The sequence below is a fragment of the Miniopterus schreibersii genome, assembly GCF_964146895.1.
Source record: "Miniopterus schreibersii genome assembly, chromosome: 8".
Classification (NCBI taxonomy): Eukaryota; Metazoa; Chordata; class Mammalia; order Chiroptera; family Miniopteridae; genus Miniopterus; species Miniopterus schreibersii.
Window position 1 is genome coordinate 12737063 of NC_138109.1, and position 19515 is coordinate 12756577.

Here is a 19515-nt window from a genome sequence, read left to right on the forward strand (position 1 = left end):
AGGGGGTGGGGCTGCTGGCAGGGGCTGGAGAGGTACAGGCAGGACGTTCATCTGGGCTTCTTGACCAAGACATTGAATTGAGGCGTGTGAGCCTTTGCTAATAGTGACACCTGGATGTTATCCAGAGGGTTCTTTTTATTGATGGGAGTGGATTGAGGTCTGGCCCCGTAATCACATCCCTCCCCTCACTTGCCATCTGATACGGGTCCTGAGCAGACAAGAAAGAGAGGAGTCACTTAGTGCAAGTGCTTTGGATGCTTTGGACACAGGTCCCCAGTCTGTGTTATCTGGGCTGCCGTCCTGCAAGGGGGGTGGTGTTACTGATGCAGCAATGATCCCAGAATAGTCAGTTTCCCACAAAATGTTGAGTCTTGGATGACTGCTCAGTGTCGCACTAAAGAACAGGACAAAAAGGAATCGTTCTGCACAGTTTCCTTTTCTCCCTTTCCTTCTGTGCCAACATTTTGGGGTTGAGAATGTGTTGTGTTACAGGAATGTCATGTGTCACCTGCTGCCCGTCACTACCAGAGCCAATAAGTAGAGACAGGGATTGAATCTTTATGGGCACTTTATTCAGATGGCCGGCAATCTGAGAAGACAGCGGGTTATGTACCCTGAGGACTGTCTTACATCTCATCTCAAGCCGGCCCTTTTTATAAGAAGAGTGTGGGTAAAGGGTTTGGAATTCAGGGAAAACGTTAATCAGATAAAAGCTGGACCACAATGGCTCAGACACCGTCTTTGTCGCTTACAGTCCTCCTGGGGCACAGAGGTCGAATTGCTTGCGGGTCTCCTGAGGTCAGGGCAGGTCCGGTCATACGTCCCAGTGCCCGGAACAATAGCTTTCTACATGCATTAGTTACCAAGCCTATTAACTATAACACTAAAGCTAAAATTTTTTCAACTTTTTGTGTTCCCCATCAGGCAGGGGGCTGGAGTGGAGGCTGAGGGGCCCCGAGAGGGAGCTCTGGAGCCCAGGAGATACAAATCCTAGATCTAAGTAAATCTAACAAGTCCAGGCCTTGTGTTCCTCATATGTGATATGATTTGGGGACAACTGGAGGCCTGGCTTTCCTGCTGGTGATGGGGATTAAAGAATGTATGTCAGGCCCTCAGTGCAGTAGCTGGTCCATGGGATGCTCTCTCTAGGTAGCCCTTGTTGCTCTTGTTGGTATTATTATGGTGATTATTAATAATCATTAGACAGAAGTCTCCAATGCTGTTAGGAAGACCCAGGTGCCTGGGGTCCAGCCTCAGCTTCTGCCCCAGGACCCCAGAGTTGGGGCCTGACCTCTTCCTACAAGGATACAGGGACCAGCGTGTCCATTTGCCCAGGACTTTGCTGGGTTTAACACTGAAAATCCCTCACCCGAGGAATCCCCTGGTCCTGGGCACACCAGGACAGGTGATCACACTATCCTATTAAGGACCAGAAGGGTTGTGCCAGATCATACCACGCACCCAGCGTGGCCAATGCCTGGGACTAAGGAGAGTTCAGGGTGGCCCGTAGGCCTGGCTCGAGGCATGTGGGCTTCTCAATAAAGGGGCATTGTTGGTTGCTGCAGGGAGAGCCAGCCATGCCCAGGCGGGCCTATACCCAGCTGGGGACGGGGGAAGGGAAAGGAGGCTCCTCGGGACAGTGGCTGGATTGTTCCCACCAAGAAATTGATCTGCTTGGAGCTGGCCTAAGCCGCCAGAAAGAGAGAGACATGTACATTGCCAGCCAGGAGAGGGAGAAAACTGTATGCAGATGGACAAGATCATGTCCTTCCACCTGACCAGGCCCCTGCCCTCCCCAGGCCTTGATGGAGTCCTCCCCAAAGCTTTGGAACTTTCTGCAAATTCAAGTCAGTTTATAGGCCTGAGATCTCTCCCCTTGGGCATCAGTTCAAGTGCAGCCTGGGTGTGCGGGCATGGGTGTGCCCGAGTGCCTAGGGGCGAATTTTTTAAATTATGCAGATCCATCTGGATCTACTCAGTGACTGGGACATAGGGCACACGCTGTCATTTTGGAATGCGAAGGACTTCACCTTCTGCCTTGGGCTGTGTTGAGTTCCTTGGGACATTCAGTGCCTGAGTCTATCTGCCTCATTTCTTGGGCCCCTCCGAGGGGAGGCAACATGAGGTATTATTTGGTTGCCTTCTGTTCATGAGCCATTTGATGAAAAGGTCATGAGCTTTGCAGTAAGGGGTGTGCTGACTCATTCACGGGCTCTCGTGGTGATAACAACGGGTCCCAGCTGTGTCACCGATGGTTACCCGTGGTTACCAAGTTTGCCAAAGCTACTGATGCTGTGTCATTTTATCTTGCAATGACCCTGTGGCATAGGTATTATTATCCCTCATTTAACAGATGAGTAAACTGAGGCTAGGGGAGGTTAAGTGAATTCCTTGAGGTTTTGCAGTTTATAAAGCCAGAGTGGTATTTGAGCCCAGGTCTCTCTGACTCTAGAAGCCATAACCACTCAGGTGACCACCTTGAGCGAGATACACAGGGTGGGGTAAGTTTACAGTTGTGAGTACTCGAAACAGAGTTTATTCTTGTATTCTAATTTATTAATTATTGTATTATTTTTCATATAAACAACTGTAAACCTTCTTCCACACCCTGTATGACCAGGAGCACATTGTTCTGTGAGGAGCCATCCTAAGCCTGGGCTGCTGTGGTGCCTCCATTCATTTTGCAAGTTTTAATCCACCACCCTGTTTGTGCCAGGACTGTTCTGGTTACATGTTCTAACCCTTGGGCAACTGGTCATTAACCGTGACCATTGTTGTTGACAATAGTACTGAGCTGAGCCTGATTCTGCCCTTCCAGCTCTGCGAGGCATAAAGAAACTCCTTCTGGAACTGCATGGGGTCCTACCTCCATGCCTTTGTCAATGCAAGTATCTCCTCTCCTCTGCATCCCACCTCTGCCACCCCGAAGGGCATCTCAACAGCTGCCCTCCTGTGCTCAAATGCTTCCCACCCTGCCTCCTTCCCTGGCCCTCCCCACTCCTGTAACCCCAGGGGATCTCTCACCCCATAGCTCTTACGAGGCTTCCCACCTCTGCTCTATCTTACCAGCTGAGCGCTGCTCTTAAACAGAGATGCTGCTTCACTGCATCTCTGTCTCCCCCAAAGTCCTTGCCCATGCTGGTCACAGAGAAATAATTTGATACATGTGCTCTGAACTGGCCTCAAAATTCTCCTATGAGGAGTGGTGTGGGAGCCATTGGTTCATTGGTTCAGTAGATATTTATTAAGTCATGTGCCAGACCAGCTGGCCCCGTCTCTGCCCCCACAAAGGTGACAGCCTCTCGGGGCCAACAAGTAAACACTGAGATCATACCCATCTAGAAAGGCCGCGATGGGGAAGGATGGGGGCTGCGGAAGCTCCAGAGCTCCTGGCTTGGTCTCTGGGGGATCTGGGCACAATTTCCAGAAGTGACGCAAATCAAGGCCTGAAAGGAGGGAGACAGCTGGTCCATGCAGAGGGACAGCGCCGTGAACCCTGGGAGATTTCGGAGGATACACCTGCCTGTCCTCCCAGCCACTAAATGTATAGCCGGGGACCCACGCATGGGTCTCGTTACATGGAGGGGAATTTTGGTGCAAGTGGGCACATTGCTGTTTTATTTATATAACGGGGAAGGGAGCTTGGGGTTCGGAACTGGATATGATTTTGAGTCCCAGCTCAGCCGTTTACTGGCTGTGACCTTGAACAAGCCATTTCTCCTTTCTGAGACTCGGTTTCCTCTTTCGTAAAATAGGAGCAGTAATGACTTTCCTCAGCTCACTAGCTGCCCAGTCACCCTGTGCCATCGTTCCATGTGCGCCGTTCCTGGGACAGTTACTCCTTTCACAGACACGGGAGCCAGAAGCCTGAGAGGTGGCCTGGTTCCGCGCCACACAGCCAGCACACGGCAGTGCTGGGACGATGACCAGGCCACGGCCCCTCTGCTGGCATTTCTGCTTGCGCTTTTCTGTCTTCATCTGCAGGACAAGTTACTCTGCCCTCTTGTCCCCCATCAGTGACCCCGCCCCACTCACCTCTTCCTGGTGGGTCTGACATCGGTCCTTCTGTCTCCAGACCCGTTCTTCGGCCAGCGATACATTCACATCCTGGGCCGGCAGAAGCTCTACCACGTGGTCAAGTACACGGGTGGCTCTGCGGAGCTGCTGTTCTTTGTGGAAGGTCTACGTTTCCCCGACGAGGGCTTCCCAGGCCTGGTCTCCATCCACGTCAGCCTGCTGGAGTATATGACTGAGGTGAGGGCTCCAGGCCTCCACTATGTGGGACTGCCCCTGGGCATCAGGTGGGGCTCCTTCCAGAGGGCCATGCTCAGGACCCCCTGCTATGCTCCCCTCCCCTCAAAGCACCAAGGGAGAGTCCAGGCTTGGAGACCTAGATGCCCCCACCATTCGCATGCAGGTGAGGCTGGGTCTAGCTTAGACTGATGAGAATGGGCTGTGGAGTCAGACTGCCCAGGTTCAAGCCCATGAGACACTGGGCAAGTGAACTGACCCCCTGTGCCTTGGTTTCCGACAAAAGCTTCTACTTCCTGGGATAGGTATGAGCATCTGAACTTGTAAGAACTCATTCACAAAGCACCCTCAGGTCCATGGGGAAAGGAAAGGCAGAAAAGGCCCAGCCAACAGCGCGGGTGGGGAGGGCACTTCTCCTGCTCCTGGCAGTGCCTGGAGTAGCCTGGCTGCCAGGGTCTCTCCGACTGGCCCCTCCAGCGGGCACTGTAGAGACTCAAAAGGCAGACCTGGGCAGGCAAGGCCAGTGCACCCACAGTCCCACCCCTGTCCTCCTGACAAGGCAGTAGCTGGTTTCTTTTAACTTTTCAAAGCCACTACCTGCCAAGGAACCCGGGAACAGTATCTCATTTCCCCTCAGGTTCCAGGCAAATTTCCTGAGCCTTCCCTTAAAACAAAGAACAATCTTGACATAGCAAAATCCCCGCAAACGTTAAAATGCTCACATGCAGGAAAGGACAAGGTGCCCAAAGCAAAGACAGAGGAAGGCCCGGGGCTGGCTCTTCAGGAAGAGAGCTTAGTTGGGGAGAGATCAGAAAGTGGTCAGGAGTGTGCGCTCAGCCTGGCCGGTGTGGCTCAGTGGTTGAGCGTGACCCATTAACCAGGAGGTCAGGATTTGATTCCCGGACAGGGCACATGCCCAGATTGTGGGCTTGAACCCCGATAGGGGGTGTGCAGGAGGCAGCTGATCAATGACATTCTCATCATTGATGTTTCTATCTCTCCCTCTCCCTTCCTCTCTGAGACCAATAAAATAGTATTTTTTTAAAAATTAAAAAAAAAAAAAAGTGTGTGCTCAGCTGCAGGGTTTAAATCCAAGCTCTACCACTCACTAACCATGTGACCTTGGGAAGCTACAGAGGAGTTCTGTGACTCAGAGGCCTGTGACTGAGTTTCCCCATGTGTAGAACAAAGACTATAATGTATCCACCTCCCTGGGCTAAGGCAGAAATGAATCGGTGCATGTAAAAACACCACAGGGCCTGGCACATAGTATGTGCTCAATTAATGTACTATTGTTACCAGTTTCACCCACTTTGGAAGGCAGGAGTGAAAAGCCCCCTGATGAGACTTTTGGATCCCCTTCCCCTTGTCTCCCACGCCCAGGAGATTCCGCTGACACCCATCTTCACAGACACCGTGGTGTTCCGGATTGCTCCATGGATCATGACCCCCAACATCCTGCCTCCCGTGTCCGTGTATGTGTGCTGGTAAGCGCTGGCTGCGGTGCAGAGGGGCAGTGTGGCAGAGTGGCTGATGCTGGGGCTTCAGGGGCAGTCAGATCTGGGTTATGTGACCTTGAGTAACTCTCTTGGCCTCTCTGTGCCTCCATTTCTCTGAAATGCTAACATCACAGAGTCTCTGTGAGGATTAAATGAGACGAAGCAGGCAAAGTATCCATCCAAGGTCCTGGCACAGAGTTTGTGCTCTAAAAGCAATGGTTAACATTTCTTTTCTTACTCTTGGCCATACTGTGGAGTTGGGAACATCCTATGCAATGGCTATTCATCTCATTCATTCAGCAATATTTTATTGAACACCTCTTATGTGCTAGACAGCCATAGCAAAGCGAGAAGCAGGGGAGAGAGTGCCTGTGGGTGGATGCTGGCCACACCCAAAGGACCCTGAGGTCCTGGCCCATCCCCTGCCTCTGTGCTAACAACTCCTCTTTGGAAATCTGGGGAGTCAGAGATAAGGCTTTGGGACAGGTGGGGGTAAAGCTCCCCTCCTCATTTTATTTGTTCCTGACCTTAGCAAACACATGTGGGTGACTTTTCTTGGCCCTTGAATCCAGCAGCCTTTGCAAAGGTAACTGTGAACACAGATGGCCTCACCAGCCTAGCACAGCCTAGAGGTGCCAGCTGCTGTTGCCACCTCAGTGGGCTGGCCCTCGTCCCTCCTCACCCTTTCTCCTGGCCTTCCCGTCTTCTCTGAACTTCTCAGCATGAAGGACAATTATCTGTTCCTGAAAGAGGTGAAGAACCTGGTCGAGAAAACCAACTGCGAACTGAAGGTCTGCTTCCAGTACATAAACCGAGGAGACCGCTGGATCCAGGTGAGGAGCCCCAGGCTGGGAAGGACATGGCCCAGGGCTCAGGCAAGAAGAGCTGGCTCAACGTCAGTACCCTGGCACCCAGCAGCGCCACGTGTGGGAATTCTGCTATCGGCTCATGCATGCTTGTGTGCTCAGATACATCAGTGGATGAGGCAGTTCATCAGTGGATGAGGCAGTCTAATCAACAAAAGCCTATAAAACAACCCAAATGTCCCTCCACGGGGGACAGGGGAAGCATACACATGATAGGACAGCCTTGCGGTGGAGTATGATACAACAGCTAGAAAAAAGCCAATCTCTAAATACAGAATGAGCTTCCAGGTAAGGTGTTACTTGCAGGAAAATGTATATAGGATGTTACCAGTTGTGTTTTATAAAATGGGATTGATATGAATACACACACATGCTTGGAATGTGCAGAGACTGTCCGTGGAAGGATATGTAAGAAAAGGACCACAGCCATCACTCACAGTCAGGAAGAGAACTGGGGAGGCTGGCCGGTGTTCACTGGTGATGCTCTGGGCTCATGTGATGGCTCCCCTTGATGTCCCCGCAGGATGAAATTGAGTTTGGCTACATCGAGGCCCCCCACAAAGGCTTTCCCGTGGTACTGGACTCCCCCCGAGACGGAAACCTGAAGGACTTCCCAGTAAAGCAGCTCCTGGTGAGATGCTGAGGGCCACCCTGGGGCGAGGTGAAGTGCAATCCTGGGGACTCTCACAGGACAGAGTGGTCAGGAGACCTCGAGCACCCTTGACAAATTAGTCTGTTGCCCAGGGCCTCTGTTTTCTTACCTGCAAAATGGGTCAGTTGGAATAGTGAGCTCTAAGGTCCTTTCCTGCTCTGATAATTGATGCATTTCCCAAAAATGGCGAGTTTCTGTTAAATGAGAAATGGGAACTGTGGGCAACAAAGGCAGATCAGGGGCCCTGACTTCTGCCACTTCCGACTTGCAGCAAAATAAGTTTCAAAGAGGAAAATTCTAGTTAAGCAACTGTCGAAAATCATGGTTTCAACTTCAACGCTCATTAAAGCTGTGGTTTTCAGTGCATGTGGTTTTTTTAAAGCAATCTGACCCCAGTTCAAGAGGCCATTTCCACTCCTCCCCAAGATATCAGGGCTGCTCAGAGGCGACCTCTTGACCGGGTCACACCTGCTTCTTGTAAACCTTTGCTAACCTATCCCCCTCATCATAGGGAGGTGGTGAAGCCCTTGGTGTGAGCGCAAAGCTCTAGAATGTCAGGCAGACCTGGCCTTGAGTCCTGGTTCCACCCCTTAGCAGCAGCATGACCTGGGGCAAGCAACTCAGCCTCCTGAAGCCTCAGCTTGCTCCTCTGTAAAATGAGGATGGGAACAGTATCCATCTCATAGGACCGTTGTGCAGATCGAAGGCATTCTATAAGGCACCCGTGCTGCACCTGATATATTAGCTGTTGTTATGCTTACCCCTGGATACTGTCCTCAGTGACGACTGTCCACTTCCTCCAGCACTGTGAGAGGTAGAGTTAAACTGGCCTGCCACGGGCGTGAGAACTGAGGCCTCCCAGACCCTGCTCTCACCCTCCCTGGATCATCAACTGCCTTCAGGGTTCCACTCGCTGGCCTGCTCCCAAAGCCCTGGGCTGCGTTGTTCCTGGAGGCCGGTGCCAAGCCCAGCTTTGTGCCTTGTGCCTGCCCTCCTGTGATGCTGTAAAGCCCCAGCTGCCCCAGCCCCAGCAAACCACACCTTGCCATCTGGGCCTCCCAAGCGAGAAAGTGCTAAGCTCCAGCCATCCACCCCACCTGCCACAGCTGTCCCTGGAGCCTCTCGGCTGGGCCAGGATAAGCCACACATCTTCCCATTCCACTTTTTTTATGAGGATTTTTGTCAGACAAGCTTAGTCCCAGCCCCAGTGCAAGTTCCCAAACAAGGCCCCTACTTTTTTTTTTTTTTTTACCAAAAAAATCATAAAAGGTCACTAATGATGGATGTGTGCCCCTGCCTAGGGCCCAGATTTCGGTTACGTGACCCGGGAACCCCTCTTTGAGCCTGTCACCAGCCTTGATTCCTTTGGGAACCTGGAGGTCAGCCCCCCAGTGACCGTGAACGGCAAGACATACCCCCTGGGCCGGATCCTCATCGGGAGCAGCTTTCCTCTGTAAGAGAAGCCAGGGTGGGACCAGGGGCAGCAGGGTGGGGAGGTTACTCTGTCTCTCTAGGAGTGGCCTGGGTTGCTCATACATGGAGAAGAATGGCTGGGAGAATTAACCCCTCCCATGACTCCCTGATAAGATACAGACATTCATGGAAAGAAAACCAAGTTAGCCTGTATATCTTAGCATGAATTAGGATCAAATATAAAACTAAATTAAAAACTCTCTTCCCAAAACGGGAGGCTATATAATGAGATTATAGGCCAGTTAGGGAAGGAATACTGAAAGAAGATGAGTGGGAGCACACCAACAAATCCTTGAGCGTGCCCATACACAAAAAAGTCAAGAGAAGACATAGCCCTGCCCCAAAGCGTGAGTCCCTGGCTCCACGGCCTGTCCACAACACTCTCATTCCATCCCCAGATGACCCACCAGTCGATAAAAAGGCAGCGTCTTCTTTGGTCAGGGCAGTTGCTGGGGTGACAGTGAGTGCTGTGGGTCCTCACTTCACAAAAGGGCTGCCAGGAACCTGCACAAATGGGACCAGCCAGGATTTGGGCACGATGTCCCTCCAAGCCACATGGGATGCTCTGCCTTCTTAGTGGAGGCCACTGGCACTGTCAGTGACCCTTTGCCCACCTTCCTGTCCTTCGCCCTCTGTGCAAAAGCCACTCACTCATTCAGCAGGCATTTCCCAACTCCAGCCAAGTGCCAGACCCTGTGTCAAGTATGAGGTTCCAAACATGAAACCCAGCCCCCACTTTCAAGGAACTGGTGATAACAGACATGAAACAGGTGTGTGTGCAGTAATATAAAGGATGGCAAGGAACCAGAGGAACCCAAGGAGGGGTCCCTGATCCCCGTGGGGAATTCGGGAGGGCTTCTAGAGAAAAATATTTATTGAGGGCCTTCTCAGTACCAGGCATTGTTCTGGGGTCCAGGGACACCGCAGTGAGCAAAGCAGACAAAGTCCCAGCTCTCAGAGGTTTTATTAGGGTGAGGGAAGTACAGAAAATAAACATGGAAGCAAGAAAATAAATAAGATACTTCTGGGTGCTACTAAGTACAATGAAGATGATAAAATAAGGTTACACAATAGAGTGACGGGGCAAGGGTACTTTAACTTCCATGGTTTAAGAAACTAGCTTTGGACTCAAGAGCCAGATAAAGAAAAAGAGGCTGCCATGCAGAGAGCAGAGGGAAAGAACATTCCTCATAGAAGGAACAGCAAGGGTAAAACCTTGGGGTGGTAACAAGTTTAGCAGGTGGCTAGAGCACACAGAGCAAGGAGGGGGAAAGGGAGATGAGGAAGGGGAGTGAGGTAGGGGCCAAATCAGAGAGGAATTTGTTGTCCACTTAAAGGTCTTCGGTTATATTCTAAGGGCAATGGGGAGATTGAAGAACTCAGGGCATCTAGAAATCAAGAAAGGCTTCCTGGAGGAGGCATCACTTGAATTGATTAAAAATGAATTAAATAGAAGTTAATGTAGCAAAGAGGCACACAAGCTAGGGTAGATTGTAGAACCATGCCGGTGCCCTAGCCCCCTCCAGCAATCCAGGCAGGACCCCTGAGCATAGATGCTGGCCTCACACCCACTGACACCATCAGGGGCTGAAGGCCGGGCTCCAGGCCCTTTGCACAGGCCCTGCCTGCAGCTAATGCTTCCTTCTTTCCCTTTCGGCTCAAACGCCCTCCTGCCTGCACCAGGATCTCTCAGCCCTGCCCTCAGGCTCCTTCCCATGACTTCTCTGCTGATGCTGCCCTGGGTCCAGGCTGGGTTCCAGAGGCTGCAGGCCCTCCGGTGAGACAGGCGTGGCGGGCAACCTTCTGAAAGCTGCCTCCTCCCCACCCCTGCCCAGGTCCGGCGGTCGGAGGATGACCAAGGTGGTGCGGGACTTCCTGCAGGCCCAGCAGGTGCAGGCGCCCGTGGAGCTGTACTCGGACTGGCTGACCGTGGGCCACGTGGACGAGTTCATGACGTTTGTCCCCATTCCAGGCACAAAGGTGAGCTGGCTCCTGAGGCTGGAGTGGGCAGGAGAGTGGAGAACCCACGTGCCGTCGGCTCTTGTCAGCAGAGGGTGGGATCTAGAGAAAGTGGAAGAAGGAAGTAGGCTGAAGCTGGTTTGTATGTTGTCAGTGTAGCAGGTACATTTTTAACTCAATATATCCAAAATATTAGCATTTCAACATGTAACCAATATAAAAGTTCTTAATGAGAGATTTTGCATTCTTTTTTACATAAGTCCTTTAAATCCGATGTGTATTTTCCTCGTAACAGCACATCTCAATTCAGACTAGGCACAGTTCAGATGTCCAATAAGCACCCAAGGCCAGTGGCTACTGTGTTGGCTGTAATCCTCTAGAGAGCATGGGTATGGGCCTGGGGCTCTGCAGTGAAGTGAAACGGAATGGTTGCAACTTCATACCCTGGAGATTTTGTGCAAATGATCTGACCTCTTGGCAACTTGAAGAAGCTTTACCCCTCTGTCCATGGCCACTTTTGACTCTGAGCTTTGATTCAGTGGAGGAATTTCTATAGCAGGAAGGGTGAGAAATAGTCCTCTGAAATGAGAAAACCCTGCCAGGCAGCCTTTGCCATTCGACGTGGGGAGGCTTGAGACATAGGTGGACAGGGCTCTGAGTCCTTGGGGCAGGGGCTTCCTCATGCTCTGTAGCCACTTCCCCTCTGCTGACACTGTCCCTCTGGGTGATCTCTTGCAGCAGTTTCGGTTGCTCATGGCCAGCACCTCGGCCTGCTACAAGCTCTTCCGAGAGAAGCAGAAGGAAGGCCACGGGGAGTCCATCATGTTTAAAGGTGAGTGCCCACGGGGCGCTGGCAGGGAGCAGGGAGCTGAGGCCTCAGAGAGACCCTCAGGAGGATGGGGCAAATGACCGCTTTGTCCCTGGGCACCCAGCTCCACCTCTATAGGCATCTGGTCCACTCCAGGCCTGTTACCATGGTAGGAAGCAGCCCTGGCCTCTGGTGAACCTCAGTGTGACCAGCTAGACCATGGAGCTGCCCACTGCTCCTTTTTATCACCAACAGTGCCACATACTTCTTCAGGACCTAAATGGCACCAGACCCAGAGGAGACTTAGAAGGCTCAAAACTGATGTACAATCTGCACTCAAGGAGCCTGTGTTTCAGAAGGGGAGGTAGAAATATACATAATGCATTTTAGGGACAGAAAGAAAAGTGGGAGTCAACAGGCCTGATACACCACCTCTTTCAGTCCCAGAGTGAGAAATGACCTGCGTCACTGAGACATCCACAGAACTGGGACAGAAATAGATAGGAGGAGGTTTGCTCTTAAATTAGTCATGGAAAGAGGGAAAGCGGATCAGGCAGAGATAGTGAGACAGGTTAGACAAGCCATGACAGTTTCTTATGTTTTTCTTAAATTACTTTTTGTCACTTTCGGGCAGGTTTCTCCAGACTACCTACTTCCAAAAGTCTGCCTCCCTGAGGCTGGCTGATGCTTATGTTCCTGTCCTCCACATGCAAAGGCAGTGTTCCTGGCGGTGACTGCTGGCTAGGACAGGCGAGACCAGTTTAACTAAGACCACTGTCCTTTTTGAATTCTTCCCTGGTGGGACTTTCATTTCTTGCATTGGCAGGCCTAAGTCTTGACTTTCTGGAGGCTTCTTCTTATATCAAACATACCTCCAAAGCTACCCATAGGATCTAGAAACCATTATCTTTGTACAAATAGGTCCAAGTGGTGATGTGGAGACAGTTCAGGTGCAGGGTTAGAGCCCCAATCTGTCTGCCACTGACAAGCTACAAGACTGGGAAGTACAATGAACCAGAGACTCTTCCCAGAGCGGGATGTGCCGCTAGCTTTGAGACCTTGAACAAGTCATGTAACTTTTCTGTGCCTCAGTTTCCTCATCTTTAATTCTAGCAGCTACCTCATAAAAATGAGAGAAGATTACTGGGTTCATCCATGGGAAACATCTGGAAGGGTGCCTGCCACACAGTAGGTGCTCAGTGAGCATTAGGTCTTCCGCCTCAGGGCAGAAACCACATGGGCCATCGTGGTGGAGTAGGAGGCAAATGCAGGCACAGACCAGGGCAGGGGCCGAGCATGAGGCAGTTCTGGAAAACCGAAAGGTGACACCTCTGGGCCACCTGCTTCTGCCATCCTCACCCCGGAGGGCTGCTCGTCCTCAGAAGCAGGCTCCAGGTGGACGACTCAGGTGGCTAATTGTGCCACCCCACTCTCTGGCCAGAGAGAGAGCAAGGCAGCAACCACCCCTTCCCTGGCCCAGGCGACATGGCCCACCCTCCCTCATCCTAGCAGTTAGCCCAGAAGCTGGCATACCTCAGCCTAAACTGTCTCCTGTCCTCTGACCCCCATAGGCTTGGGCGGAATGAGCAGCAAGCGAATCACCATCAACAAGATTCTGTCCAATGAGAGCCTCGTGCAGGAGAACCAGTACTTCCAGGTGAGGGCGGGCAGGGGCCCAGCTGATTTGGGGGGGGAGGGGGTGCTGGGCAGAAGGCCCCTAGGGGCTGTGCCCAATGTCACCTCTCATATCCTCAGGGCTTCCATAGGGAATGGCCAAGAGTTTAGGGCGCATGACAGAGGGAAGGGTTTCAACAAGCATTGGGGTCAGCCTCCCTGCTTTACTCCTGTACTAAAGCTGGAGGCTAAAGGGTGACAAAGACAGGACACAGAGGCTAGAAACAAGGGGGCCTGGAAAGGTAGGCATACCAGGCAGAGCTAAAGAGCCCAGGGCTCTGTAAGGCTAGAGAGCCCATACCATTTGGGGGAGATACACCCCTTTAAAGTATGATGAAAGCAACAGACCTGCTCTCCAGAAAAATTCATATCTGAATATATGCCCTGAATTTTGCAAGGTGAAATGGATCCCTGGGTAAGGGGGAATAGTCACAGGTACCAATATGTGGGTGCTACCAGATATGGGAAATTGCTTCTCATGCTTGACCAGGTCAGAACAATGGCCTGTTCCAGGAACCAGCACTTAGTGGGAGGCAGGGGAGGGGTGCTAATTTATATCAGAATGAACATCAGTTACAATCAGTCTCTATGGGAGTTTGTTCTGGCCCAAGTCCAGCTCACAGATCCAACAGTGGTCACATCACTGAACAGTTCCTCCTCGACAAGTACCAAGTTTTAAAAAAAACAACAAAAACCAGAAAACTCAAACTGATTTCAACAAAAATGCATGATTGGCTCATATAAGTGGAAAGTCCAGCCATAGCATGGATTTCAGGCACAGGCTGATCAGGGCTCCAGCTCCATTTCTTCACACTTCTTGGGTCTGCAGGTGCCCTCGTGGGTAGGAACATAGCTGCAACAGTTCTCACATCCACCCAGAACACCATCCATAAAGAGAGAGGTCTTACATGCCCCCAACAGTTAAACCAAAGCCTTGCATTTTACTCTGATTGTGCTAACCTGAACCAATTACCATACACTGATTGCCTTACACCTGATTTCCTGTCCATCCGTGAACCAGTCCCTGGGGCAAGGAGATAGGGGCAAACATCCACTAGCTCTCACCAGAAAGTGAGGGTGTGGTCAATCCAATGCAGCATTACAGGGCAAGGGGTGGAGTGGATGCTGGAGAAGCGAAATTCACAAAACCCAAACTGAGTTCACAAGATCCCTCAAGGAGCTATTTGAAAGTTGACTTTATTATAATATCTGCTCTGTGGTCATTTTTTGGCATCAGGTAGATCTGAGATGAAATCATGGCCCCTCACTTTTGACAGTAGGACCTTGGGCACCTCACTAAGAACTCTGTATCTTCAGTCCCCTCATCTCTAATAGGGATTATAATAGTGTCTACCTCATGGAGTTGAGGCTTAAATAAATAATGTACGTAAAGCACTTAGGACAGTACAATTAGGACACTTGTACATATTAGCTTTTACTATTATTAATCAAAAACATGCTCACCCTTATTCTCACCTCATTGGGCGGCCTGACGAGTCAATGAGATACTGCGTAGCAAGCACTTAGCACTGAGCCTGGCTCACTGTCTGGGCACTTACTAGTGTTATTGCTGTGACCTGTCTCGCACACTCTGTTACTACTGTTATGAGCCCTGGTGAGGGGGCGCTGGAGAGGGAAAGGGTGCTAGGTGAGCGCTGGGAGATTCCCTGGAGTGCCCTGGGTCTGATGGTGCCCACAGGAGTGGAACTGACAAAGGGGGCGAAACCAGAAAAGGCTGCGTTCGTGCCTCCTGTCACTACCACAGCCAATAAGTAGAGACAGGGATTGAATCTTTATGGGCACTTTATTCAGATGGCCGGCAATCTGAGAAGACAGCGGGTTATGTACCCTGAGGGCCGTCTTATATCTCATCTCAAGCCGGCCCTTTTTATAAGGAGAAGAGTGTGGGTAAAGGGTTTGGAATTCAGGGAAAACGTTAATCAGATAAAAGCTACAGTCCGGTGATTTCCCGAGCATCCCCGCATCTGCTGACGGGTGATTCTTTATCTGCATCCTGGGCAGCAGACCTTCTCTCCCTGGACCACAATGGCTCAGACACCGTTTTTGTCGCTTCCAGTCCTCCCCGGGCACAAGGGTCGAATTGCTTGCGGGTCTCCTGAGGTCAGGGCGGGTCCAGTCATACATTCCAGGCCCCGGAACAATAGCTTTCTACATGCATTAGTCACCAAGCCTATTAACTATATAACTAAAGCTAAAAAGGTTTAACTTCTTGAGTTCCCCATCGATGTCAGGGATATCCTCTCACTTGCGTGACCTCCCTTCTTCCCCCGCTCCCAGCGCTGCCTGGACTGGAACCGTGACATCCTCAAGAAGGAGCTGGGGCTGACGGAGCAGGACATCATCGATCTGCCCGCTCTGTTCAAGATGGACGAAGACCGCCAGGCCAAAGCCTTCTTCCCAAACATGGTGAGGCGCTCGGGACCCCAAACCCCATCCGGGCCAATCGGGGCAGCCAGATCCAGAAGGACCCCTGGGCTGAGGCCATCCGAGCAGAAGGTCCCAGTTCTGGCTGAGCTGCTGGGTGGCCTCACCCACCCACCCCAGGCACTTGGCCTCTCTGGGCTTTATTCCCTGTGAGGGGAGATACACTTGTCCTGGCTGCCTCACTGGGCCCCTGGGAAATCCTTTACCTTAAACAGATAGGAGAGGGCTGTGTACGTTAAAAAGGCCTTTATGGACAGGGGATGGACAAGGGGATTCTTATTATCATAGAAGAGAGTCTTCTATGAGATAGAGAGTGGTTAGAATGCAGACACATAGATCCATGAACACATACATATGCATACATGGATGTACTTGCAAATACACATATGCATGTACATACACATGCTGGTGCATACATAAGCGTGTACATGCACATACATACAGAAGAAGGCTGCCTGCTTTCCCACTTCAGCTCTGCCATGTATGAGTTGCTTAGCCCCTTCTGTGCCTCAGTTTCCTCACCTGTAAAGTGGGGATAAATCACAATACCTACTTCATAGAGTTATTGAGAGGGTCCAGTGAGCTTAGAACAGGGCCAGGTGCATAGTAGGTGCTCACTAAACAGGAGCTGTTGCCCTGCCCTCTGTCCCAGGTGAACATGATTGTGCTCGACAAGGACCTGGGCATCCCCAAGCCATTTGGGCCCCATGTTGAGGAGGTATGCTGCCTGGAGACACACGTGCGCTCCCTGCTGGAGCCCCTGGGCCTTTGCTGCACCTTTGTCGATGACATTTCTGCTTACCACAAGTTTCTGGGAGAAATCCACTGCGGAACCAATGTCCGCAGGAAGCCATTCACCTTCAAATGGTGGCACATGGTGCCCTGACCTGCAATGAGTGGGTGTCGTGTGCCAGTCTCAGCCTATCGATAACCAGGGTTGTGGCTGGACCTGTCCTGAGGTTCTTATGATTGCAAGAAGTCGCTCAGCAATCAGCATCAAGAAATTTTGGAAAAAAAACAAAAAAGTTTATTATTCACTGGACCTGGAAATTGCACAGCACACCTGTGGCCACACAGCGAGGTCGCAGGGAGAGAGAGCGCATGGGCCTGGGGTTCTGCTTTTATTGGGGTGGAGGCCTAGGGTTTCCCTGGCTTACTCTTTATGGGCAAATTTAAAATGTAAGAGTGGGATTTTAAAACACAGGAGAGGAAAAACAAGCTGTCCAAGTGGTCAGTTATCAAAATCAACCAAGGTCCCTGAAACAAAGGAGCCTGGGGGAGGGGGTCAGGTGTGTGGCTGGCAGTGAGATGATTTGAGACAGTAGCTGCCTTTGAAGTGGGCGCCTCAGCAACCTGAGCTTCAGCCAGGCACCTGCACTAGAAAAGGAGAGAGCCCAGCTGTCGGGGCTACACTGCAGGGGCCTTGGCACTTCCTCCCTTCCTGAGTTCTCTCCCCCCTCCCCAGCTTCCCCCTGCCTCACCGGACCCACTGGGAGGCCTTCAGGAATTGCAAGGGATTTGGGATATCTGTGCCTTGCCTTTCCTCAGAAGGCCCTTGGCATCCACTGAAGTCACCCCCCAGTGAGCCTCAACTCTGCCTCTTGAAAATAAGCTGGGCACCTGGCCAGCATTGGCACAGCCCTGACATGAAAAACCGAACAAAACCTCATACCCAAATCATTCCCCAAAGAAGCCTTAGTCTCTTGTCCAAAACTGAGTGAAGGTAAAAGGGAAGGAGGTTCAGGGATCCCCAGTTCTGGCCACCATGCCCTGAAGGTCAAGGTAGATGGCATGGAAAGGGACCCTGGGACCCTGGGACCCCACATACCTTAAACCATCATCATTTGAAATTCACCTTCCTTGGAGTTCCAGGCGGAGACCCCAATTCTTCATTCCTCACCAGCCTCTCCCAACCCCCTTGGCTTTCTCTCTGCAGTGTAGACACCATCGGCTAGCCTCCCCATGCCCCGAGGGTCCAATAATGTCACTGAGAACTCTCCCTGGAAGCAGATTTTATCAGAGCCGCCTTCTCCAGCTTCAGGATGCTCCTTACAACTCATCTTTCTCAGGGACACGGGCTCTCCCAGATGCTTGGGGGTTTCTTCCCAGACCAGCATCCTTGTGGCCTGAGAGGTCAGAGAGTTCAGTGTGTAAAAGGCTCTGGGGTCAGCCATACCCATCTCCTCTTGCCTGGTTCTCAGTTCTAGGGCCAATCCCTGACCTCCCTCCTCTCTCGGTGCCTCTACTTCCTATTCCTGACACCAGCCCTTCGGGCAGCTAGACCAGGAACTTCTTTATCACTCAGATCTTCCGCCAGGACATCATTAGAAACCTGCCCCTCCTCCCCAGACATCAGACCCAACGCCTAAGGATCCTGGCCTAGCCTCCAGCCAGAACAGCCAGTTCTGGGCTCCCTGCTGGTCTTAGGAACGGATTGATTATCCCATCAAAATTCATCAGTGCATCTGCTGAAGACCCTCTCATTTGGACAAAACCAGATTAATTCTCTGGCTCCCACTGAAAAGACTTAGCTTCAACTTTTAAAAAGTTCCTTTAGGGCCAGCTGATGTCAGGGGAATACATGAATTATAGTTCCACATTGATGGTTAAATGAATCCATTTATAACCAGTGAAAAGATTATAAATTTGTATTCTCAGGAGAAAGGGATTTTCTTCCTGGATAATTTTGTTCAGTCATTCAATAAACAATTGTTGTGGGCCTGCTAAGTGCCAGGCACAGTGCTGGGTCTTAAGGCTACAGTGGTTAGTAGCAAACTGGACATGGTCCCCACCTCATGGAGCCAGTCAGTTCCCAACATGCCACACCCACATTTAAAAAGCCAGCATTTGCCCTTTCAGTGCAGTGCTCTTCAGAAATTCCAGGCTCCTATATTCAGAAAATGCACCAGGCGCAGAACTTCCTGCAAGTCACTGTCTCAGTGACTTAAACAGACCTCCTTCCTGTCCAGCTGGGCCAGGACCACCGAACAGATCAGACCCCAGAGGCTTCAAAAGCAGTTGTGCCCCTGTGGGGACAGTGGACCCTGTCTCTGGGGGACAAAGCCCCAGGTCTCTCCAACCCCAGAGCTGGAGACACCAAGTGCCTATTTGAGGGTGTTTTTCTGGAGACTTAGAGTTTGTCTTGTGTGTGTGTGTGTTTGGTTAATGTGGGTTTTTGGGCTTGCTTTCATTTTTTTCTAGTCTATCTTAAGGAGAAGTAAGTACCTCCTATGTGGAGACAGTGTGCGTTTATAGATTTTTCTAAAGCTCTCCCTTCGATAAGTCAGTAATTCCTCATGATTCTGGAACCCTCAGGACCCAGACACCCATTCCCATCTTGCTTGCCCACCTGTGTGACTGCCCTCAGTGTGTACACCCCCTCCCCCCTAGCCCCATGGGCTCATTGCTCTTTCCCATCCCCACTTCCTATAAATGTAGGTCTAGAATACACTTCTCTGTTGCAAAACTCAGCAAAGTTCCTGTTTCAATCTTTATTTTGAAATACTTTATGTAAGAGGGCAGGGATGTCATGAAGATGGCACAGTTTCAACTTTCTGAACAAGAGACCATGATGGAGATCAAAAGATGTGGGGGAAGAGCCCGATTAAACAGCAATAAAATAAACAGAGGGGAAGTCACGTCTGTTGGTGTGATATTCGTTGCAGCCTCATGGACATGGTCTGGAGTGATGCCAACCACACAGGCCGTCTTCTAGTCCTACAGCCCCTCCTCTTCTGGGCACAGGGTCAGGGCTCTCAGCAAGGGTATCTCAAGGGTTTGGAATCCCCTAAACACTCAGTGGGTGTGTATTGCATGGCCTCTGCCCAAGGTCAAGACCAATACAATAAAGTCTGGCTGTGTTTTACTGGTGGGGTTCCCCAGGAGCAG

At 51.2% G+C, this 19515-nt stretch overlaps 1 protein-coding gene across 1 annotated transcript in view; it reads left to right on the forward strand.

Annotated features, from left to right (window-relative positions):
* Positions 1–19264, forward strand: part of PADI2 (peptidyl arginine deiminase 2) — a 42262-nt gene extending 22998 nt beyond the window's left edge. The window contains exons 7-16 of the mRNA XM_081145929.1: positions 4076–4254; positions 5635–5738; positions 6472–6583; positions 7140–7247; positions 8570–8721; positions 10577–10721; positions 11439–11532; positions 13080–13165; positions 15481–15609; positions 16280–19264. Coding sequence (XP_081002055.1) covers positions 4076–4254; positions 5635–5738; positions 6472–6583; positions 7140–7247; positions 8570–8721; positions 10577–10721; positions 11439–11532; positions 13080–13165; positions 15481–15609; positions 16280–16513 — 1343 coding nt within the window. The 3' untranslated portion in view covers positions 16514–19264. The remainder of the gene's footprint in view (positions 1–4075; positions 4255–5634; positions 5739–6471; positions 6584–7139; positions 7248–8569; positions 8722–10576; positions 10722–11438; positions 11533–13079; positions 13166–15480; positions 15610–16279) is intronic.
* The last annotated feature ends 251 nt before the right edge of the window (positions 19265–19515 follow it).